Source organism: Nothoprocta perdicaria, unplaced genomic scaffold (assembly GCF_003342845.1).
Source record: "Nothoprocta perdicaria isolate Ctin4 unplaced genomic scaffold, notPer1 scaffold_139, whole genome shotgun sequence".
NCBI classification, from domain to species: domain Eukaryota; kingdom Metazoa; phylum Chordata; class Aves; order Tinamiformes; family Tinamidae; genus Nothoprocta; species Nothoprocta perdicaria.
Genome location: NW_020454527.1, coordinates 897,250 through 906,146, shown reverse-complemented (window position 1 = coordinate 906,146; position 8,897 = coordinate 897,250). Strand labels below are relative to the sequence as shown.

General features: G+C 39.2%; 1 protein-coding gene across 3 annotated transcripts in view; it reads left to right on the top strand.

Annotated features, from left to right (window-relative positions):
* The window catches only part of DAAM2 (dishevelled associated activator of morphogenesis 2), a 188,676-nt gene that overhangs the window by 116,196 nt on the left and 63,583 nt on the right, over window positions 1–8,897 (top strand). For all 3 annotated transcript variants that reach the window (XM_026034035.1, XM_026034036.1, XM_026034034.1), the window contains 2 exons: window positions 190–264; window positions 4,760–4,854. In XM_026034035.1, coding sequence (XP_025889820.1) covers window positions 190–264; window positions 4,760–4,854 — 170 coding nt within the window. The remainder of the gene's footprint in view (window positions 1–189; window positions 265–4,759; window positions 4,855–8,897) is intronic.

The following is an 8,897-nucleotide window of genomic DNA, read 5'->3' as shown; positions in this document are numbered from 1 at the left end:
TACATTGACCGCATCAACTCCATGGCAGCAGTAAGTTAACCTGTACATATATATTTAAAAAAAAAAAAAAAAAAAAGTGGAAAAGATAATGCAATAAAGAATAATGTAGTGAAGAATCCCAGATGTTTCCACAGAGGCATTTCATCCTGTGAGGCTTTTTGTGTAATCTTGTTTAACTTTTTGTTTCAGGAACAAGAGGATCCTAATAAGCTTGCTACCAGCTGGCCAGATTACTACATTGACCGCATCAACTCCATGGCAGCAGTAAGTTACCTCTCCTGCTCATCAGGGAAGATTTTCTRCTGCAGAGAACTGTTTTCTTAGGAAGAAGTCCCTGAAGGAGAGGAATGTTAGGCCAAGTATTTGACTCATTTAAAATTGGCCTTGTGAAAGAGGATGTGTATTAAGAAAGCTCTGTTCTAGTAAAAGCATGGATTAGATAACAGCATAAGCATTTTCATTTTTTATTTCTGTGATTCAGAACATCGAAGGTAGTCAAATTAGATTCTGGAGTGAAAACTCAGAGCAGGAATAATGAGATGTGATGCCATCTCTATGTTTTGCATTTTGAAAGTCAGCAATTGTTGTGTACTACCATTGTGTATACTCACTTGTTCTCCCTCCCTCCTTCCCACTGTTCTCTTTTTTTTTTTTTAAAGATAGTTCTGAAAAACCATCTGAAATGATTTACATGCTTGTTGCAAAGCCTGTCTTGGAATTCAGACCTGCTCTTTAGATCTCTCTTCTTCATACAGAAGCTGAAAAGAAAGGGAAAAAAAGTCTTATTTTTTTCAAAGGCCACTAATGAAATATTTTGTTTCTTGAGAATGAAATAATTTGTTTCTTCAAGAGGAGTATATGTAGTCTGTAAATGAGAATATWTATTGTTACATGAAGTTGGTGGGTGGTGTAGAGTGAGCAGTCAGGCAAGTCCCTTCTTTGCCCTTCAGGATAGAAGAACAAAGAGATACCTGAGAAAACAAAAAAGCAACCAGTGGAAAGATAGGGAAGGTTTGTTTTGCTGGGTGTTTTAAAATTGATTTCTATGTAGTCTGGATAATAACACTGAGGTTATTTTAGGAGAATAATTAATTGCCTAAGAATCATTCTTTGTGGATTTTTCATAACTTTTTCAATATCCGTTAGCTGAATTATGATGTTCCATTTTGTATATGAACTGGGCAAAGAAGTTTTTCTACCCACTTCTGAAATGAAAATGGCACCTTTATACCCCTGATATCATTAATTGTGTTCTATGATTTCAGCATRCCAAGGCCGCTGTGCTCAGGGATCATTTTCTGAGATCTTCTGCAATGTTACCCATCATATCTGTCTTACTTAGATTATACTCGAAAGCCATGTGGTGATTTCTGATGTGTTTGACATTCCCTACTTGTAACCTTAGACGACTATGTTAGGAAGCACTCTCACAATGGACTTTAGGTCACAGATTCCTACTCCAGTTCAAAAAGCAATGCACTGTAGGCACACTTCTGTTCCCATAGYTGTTTCTGGTACCATAACTTTGTACATTTTAATAGTTTTAGTCTCACAAGGGTATGTGACAGTAAAATTCAGTCTCTTTACTAAACTGTAGTGCACAGTTCCTTTGGAGGGAACATCACATCCTTTAGATTGCCTAACTGAAAGGAAGATCAGATATTAGAGTGTCTTCTAAATCAGTTCCTTTGAGAAAGAGATGGCTGCTAATTGTGCATCTGAATTTCAAATGCTTTTTTTTTTTTCACATAAATATTTTAGAGGAGTATTATCCAGACAAGTCACCAGAGATGCAAAAGAAAATAGTTCTTTTTTAAATCCCAATTTTAATTTCACTTCTATTTATTTATGGACTAAAAGTAATTTCAGTTACGCTAATACTTAGGTAACTATGATTATAGATGAGATGTAAAGACAGAGCTTGGACTATAAGAATAATGCAGAATGCCCAGGTTGCTTTTTCACTATTTATTTTCATTTGTGTGAGACAAGTGAAACTACATTGATCATAAATTTTTTTTCTGCTGCTAGATGTTTCCCTTTTTTCTGTTCACATGCAGAATTGATATTGCATTTAGCTTTCCAGTATTTTACAAGAATGGATAGCCATTTGGACAAGGTGTGGGAGTTTGCTTTGCTTTTTTAATTACACTAAGATATTGCTGTTTAAGTTGAGCCAAGATTTCCAAAATCATTTCTTAGATTACATGAAGTTTTACACACAGTTGTAAGTGTTTTAGTTTGACAAGTCAGGTAACTCACTCATGCTCACAGGTGATATACTTAATGTTGGAAAAAGTTAAATACGTCAAATATGCTTGTGATACATAAAGACCAACAGGTTTTTTATACTGTTTTTTTAAGAATTGGCTAAGGAAGTGTCCATGTTCTGCTGCTGCTGCTGCTGCTTAGGGTGTTTGGTTGGCAGATATTTGCTAGCTGCGTCTTCAGTGGAGCAGACTTTTGTCCTCAGTGCAAGTAGTAGTTCACAAAAGCAATTCATCAGTCAACCACATTAATGAAATCCACCCTCAGATAACGACAGTTCCCTCCTCTCTGTCTCCCAGGGACAGTTATGTTTTCTGTAACTCTTGCAGTGAAGGCTATTTCCTATAATGCAAGYGCGTGACCAATCTGTATTTAGAGACTACATGAGGACTTTTGTTTCTGGCCATGCACAGGAGTGAGAAATGAAGGGGTCTTGGCTGCCTGCAGCTTTAGAAAAGGGGTTTTCTATAATCACCCTCTGTTGTAAAGGCAGGATTATTTGTATTTGTTTCGTTTGGAAAAGGGCCTTTTTCACTCTCAACGAAATACTGTTGAGTACCTTCCTGCYATCCATTTGCTTTCTCCCCACAATGGCTCCAAGGAGAAATTAAGCCTTCGTAGGAATGGGAGTCTTTCAAAGGAGCGTTTATGGGCCAAAGGAAAGATAACCAGATGGGCTGTCACCCAAGAAAAGACAAATCAAGCCCCAAATCACACCCCAGGACTCTGCCATTGAGATTCCATAATGCCTGTTCAGGATTGCTGTTTATTTTTCAAAGAAGGGGATCATATATAGCTTGGCTTAAGCATTTCAATTTATGTTTCTGGCTGTTGGGGGATGCTGGCAAAAGATAAAACATCATCGGCTCATTTTCCATCAGTAGCGCTCTGTCATTCCATTAGGGCAGGAAATAGCTAGCTCCATTACTGAGTGAATTTGACTTTAGCATGGATCAGAGAGAGGACCCCTAGAGTTAAACACATCCCCTCGTGCCAGCTGTTCAGCATAAGACAGCAGCGGCATGTAGCCAAATGACCACCCTCAGGATCTGACATRTGTTGGCACCACATGGTTTGCAAATGCAAGCAACATGGGAACATTTCCAAGGGAAGTGAGGTATTGGCGAGGGGGTTGTGAGTGGTTAAAGGAAGCTCTAGTGAGAGTAAGGATTTCTTTGGTACTTGCTAAGTAGTAAAATAAAGCCTTGAATATTTTGCTGCAGTGGAAGATAATTGTGGGTACTCAGATTCCACCACAGAGAGGTGTAGCGTAAGAACCTTGATAGATGATATTGGTTTAATCAGAGTATTCATTTGAGAAGGAGTTCAAGTCAAAAGCTGCTTTCCAAACATCACTTACTGATATTCCCCAGAAGCCCTACTAGTGAGATTGAGAGGGGTATTTATCCTCTCTTCTGCAATTAAAGAGGCAAAGAAGATACGGCTACAGCATTCCAGTGTTGAGACTTGACTTCTTAAAAAGCTGAGTGTTGAAGTTGTGAGCCTGAAGTGCACATGCAGTCTGCATTGAAGAGCCTGAGGTTGTGATAGAGCTGAGAGTAGATCTGCACTCCTGATTTTCTAATATTTCACCTTTTTYAATGGCATTGTCTGATTTTTGAAAACATCGTTTTACTTTGTGACACACTCATCAAGTCTTACCCTCATTCACAGTGATCCTTAGCATCTTAAGTTCCAGCTGATTTCAAGGTCTAGTTATCTCAGACTGCATACCAGGGAGAGAAAAAGGAGGAGGTATATTCCAGTAAGAAAATATGTGAAAATATAAGCCCCAGTCTGTGTTCCTTAGTTTGCTTGTTGGTAGACAACGACAGGGATTTTATTATGCTCAAACATTTTGTAGTAAAATGTTCCTAATTAGTAAAGGAAAGTGTGAACAAAAAATCAGTATCTTAGATCAGATGATATAACTGGAGTGGAAAAAATCAGTCAAACTTCCAGGTTCATGCAATGTTCTTCAGGGCACTTGAAGGCTGTCTAGTCCCTTGAGGTAAAAGCTTATATGCTTTGAAACCTGATACATAAGTCTCTCTTCTTTCTTCCTTGTTTTTCTTTCTTTTTTTTTTTTTTCCTTTAAACTTCTAGCAATTTTTTTCTTTTAAACTTCTAATTCTAATAAGAAATTCTAATAAAAGATACTACCTCTCCATACACAMCAACTTTGCCTTACGTATCTGTGGATCCTCACACCAGGTTGCTGTTGCAAATTAGACATTATTTTCTCAGGGTATCCTGGCAAGTCTGATTTTGGGGAGTGTAATCTGAGAACCTGAGTTTATGCAGTGTGGCAGGGCAATATGCTGCTGCCAGTCCATGTGAGTGGCCTTGTCTGGATTCAATTTTGTAGATTAAGCATTGCTTTCCAGTTGAGAGAGCAGCAGGTACCTCTGCACGGATTATGATTTCTGGCCTGTCTGTTAACTTCTAGGAAGCCTGAGCTTATGTAACTGGCTTTTGTTTTTCTGAGCAGATGCAGACTCTGTATGCTTTTGATGAAGAAGAAACAGAAATGAAAAATAAAATAGTTGAAGACTTGAAGACAGCTCTGCGGACTCAGCCCATGAGGTAATGTTGTCCATCTTTCATCACGATTCACTTCTTGCCCATGGTCAGATGTGACACGGCAGAGTGGTAATGATAGAAACCCCATTGTCTCAGCGTACACAACACATGCCCTCTGATAGACAGTCCACAGAGGCTTACAGATTCTGTTCTGAACCTGTCTACCTGGGACGCACACACAAATGCTGACGTATAAAGCTTTAGGAAAAGAAAAGACAAAGTCTGTTGTGAGAAGCCTTCAAAGGTTTATGCAAACACAGGTGATGTCTCTGGARATCAGACTTTTAGACCTCATAGCTCCATGAACCTCCCAAGGAMTTTGATTTGTTATGGGCAAAATATCAGCCTTTAGTGCTGAACTTTGAATTCAGGCCTTCCCGTATCTTCAGTAATGTGAACTGCTTGATACAGAGCAGCTAATCCATCTGATATCACCTAGTTTGGCATTATTCCTGCTTTCTGTGTAACTGTGATATAGAGAAATGTTAAGAAAACATTTATTTTCTTAACAAATGTTAAGAAACACTGTATTGTGTACTGTGTCTTTGAAAGTAAGGTCATCTGTGTTTTTCTGGGAACAATGCTTTGAACAATGCAAACTACCAGGCATGGAAACCTTTTGCATGTAACACTTGAAGAAAAAAAAAAAGAAAAAAAAAATACCTTACAGAAACCATACCCATACAATTTCAGGAAATGCACAGACAAAAAGTTTCTGTATGTCTTTATCTTAAGCCTGAGTAGGTAAATGTGTTTGAATCCRCATCATGCTGAAGTCATAGCTTCAAAGGCCTTCATTAATGCTCAGTYGTGAATGTTTGCTGAAAAGAAGTAAAAATAAAGTATAAAATTATCTCAAAAGCTTCTTGCTTTTGCTAAGTGCTTTTGCTTACAGCTAAGTGCTGAATTGCTCAGCTTTTCCCTTCATGGTGTTTTAGTGRATTTCTTGTTGACAAGAATAAAAAAATGTGCTTGATAAAGACCAAAAACTGTGTTCAGGGGACTTCCATCCAGATTAATCTTAGTTGTAAGGATTGGAGTGCCAGACAGAAGCCACTGAGACCAGTGCTTTAARCAGATATGCTTCTGTGGGAGGATGCTTTCTGAAAAAACTAGCAAGTGTGTATGGGCGTGTCTGGTTTCCTCTGTAGTATCAAATATTAGTCTCCATAAAAGGTAACGTGCAGTCCTTGGTTCTATTAATTTTATTTACTGCAGGGACTGAAATCTTTGCAATTTGAAGAGAATGCAGTTGCTTGCCTCTCTCTATACTGAGAATCTTTCACTCAAAGCTACTGAAAAGAAATGGGACACAATAAGAAAACACTTGGAGAAGAAGTCTTGCTTTACAGAGGTCCACACTTCCTACAGCCTGTACAGTTCAAAGACAAATATGAGGGAGACTAGGGTGCTCTAGTGAGCTAAAGCTCCTTTCTACAACTAATAAGCAAATCTAGAGGCCMCCATCATGGTCCCTCCGTTCACGTGCAGTGGTTTAGTGGATGTTGAGGTACTATGTGAACACTAAGTAATAAGTAAGACAAAAGGTAATTGCTGAGGTAGAAGCAAGTGTGCAGCTTGCAGATGAACCTGTGCTAATGTTTAACTAAACTATCTGACCTCATCTGATGTAACACACTGTCCTCTGTGGTAATAAATGTGTAGTAGGAGCTTTATTGTAAGGGGCAGAATCTTCTCTTTGGACTCATGTGTAAATGTAGTTCCACAGCTCAATAAATTACTCCACTTCAGCAGAGCTTTCGGTTTTGGCTGCACGTAGCTTCAGCACATGGGCTTAAATGTCCGTGTTTTGCCTTCCATCGTAGCGGTCTGTAAGGAGCACAGGGCCAGCTTCTGAGGCTCTGCTGCACCATAATGAGTTACTGGCCTTTGGTAACTTCAGCATGTGGGTTGGGTGGTGCTTTTAACATGGAACTGAAGAAAGAGCGACCTGATTGAGAAGTAGCCCGAGGAAACAAATGACAGTTTGATCCTGCCTGTCACTGTCCTAAAGCAGAGAACAGAGTAAAATGCAACCTGTCCTGCTATTAGAACAGAAGCTAAGAAAACTGCTGAACTCCCAACTCTCACACATGTTTTAGGCCAAAGGCCTGTACTGCTGACGTATAAGGTARCAACTCATTTATATTAATGTGGAACTCATTTGGTGATTTTTCCGTAAAAATGATAGCTTTCTCATATCCTTGAGCATAGCCATGACAGCAAAGTACTGCTGCTATGTCCAGCTGAAGGGTGTCTTTGTGGTCACTGCTGGTTGTCCTACTCTCTTTTTCAATAGGACAGTCTGGCCTCCTCCTTGGGAACGAGGCAAAAGAGGGAAAGAAGAGAGAAATGCCTTTAGCCAAAGTTTGCTGATCAGACCTTCTTACTTCTGCTGGGTCCCCTTGACAACAGGCTGTTGCTTCATCTGTTTATAATAATCCTAACAAGCTTTCGGTACAAGCATCTATGAGCTGCCTCATAAAGTGTTCTCTTCTAAATCGCTGGCGATAGTTTAGGGGCTTTTTTTTTTTTTTAAATAGTTAAGCCAAGCCAAATTTTGAGTTAAGTCCTGTGTCTCAACTAATTTCCAGCGACTCAATTCGTTAGCTGCCAAATGGGCTGCATGCCAATGCCTGATCAGCAAGCCAATTTCTTCTTGATGGAAAGGTTGCAGTAGAGGGGCCCTCAGCTCCATCAAATTCCTCTCCTAAGCAGTACTATACCCAGACCTTCAAAATACTAGTCTTCATAGCATTGAATTTGGACATCAAGTCCTGTTTTCCTTGCTGCTTCCGTTCATCAGGCATCTGATGGAAACAGAGAATGAAAAGCTAAATCCGTATAGGGTGGGCTGACTGGAATGATTTTGTGATGATAGGGCATATAGGGACTCTGACAGCTTCCTAATAGGTACCTCTTCTTGAATTATTTTATCCAAGAAATCAAAAGGAGAAGAATGCCCATTTCTCTGCATTTTTATTATACTGAAGAAGTCTGTTTCTTTTACTAGAAAATGAATATTAATAATACCAAGCTGTGCCTCCATTCCAACCCACAATTTCTAACAGCATCACAACTGAAACAGACCTTCCCAAAATCACATTCTTTCCTCCTCTGGAGAAGAGGTGATGATGGAAAACATGGAAGCATCTCTGGTCAACTATCTGGGCCACTTTGAAAAAGTGCATTTTGTTCTAATATTTAGAAACTGCCCTCAAATAATGAAGCCAGGTTATGTCCCAGCATGCAGGCACAAACTCAACCTTAAAGAACAGAAAAAAAAAACCCACATCTGCATCTAGTAAGGAAACAGATTTTCTTTCAGGTTTGTAAAAACTTATGACTATAAACAAGTGTGATGACAAACTGTTGGACAGAAGCAGTGAGAGGAGAGCTTTTCTTTTGGTATTTCGTTGCCCAAAAATGGAGGTTCAGAAGTGCAGTGAAAGTAAAAACTAACAAGAGACAGGAAAAAAATGAACTTTCTGGAACCACAGAAAAGTCCTTCTGCCTTCATTTTTGAAGGGAGACAAAAGGACCTTCTTTAGACTGAAGCAATTAAACCATCGTCAGTAATTTCCTGTACTGCCTGCTCTTCTCCTGTTTTACCCAGATTTACCTTCCATTACTTTTGTTTGGTTTAGCCTTTCTGCATAGTAGTGCATGCTGGAGATGATAATTTATGTACATAGCAGGAAAAATTCATTATGCTGAAATTTTCAGCAGTGATATTGCAAAGTGCAGCATTAGCTGTTATTAGGGTGGGAACATCCTGCCGTCTGCACACCCCCAGCATGTGATCCTTTGGCCATTCCTGGGCTGCGTTATTTCACACAGGGAGGCTGTCCCCTGCTATATTTGTAACCATCAATGGGCCGTTACTTCTTAAGCTTCATCTATATTTGAATGAAAGGCTTGTTTTTAGAGCTAACTAACTACTGCACTTTGACTAGCACTCACTAAAACTTGAAAGAAGGAAAGGTCTTGTTTTTAATGTGTGCTAAACTGGTCAGGTGAGAGTCTGAGGTATGGTTAGACTTTAA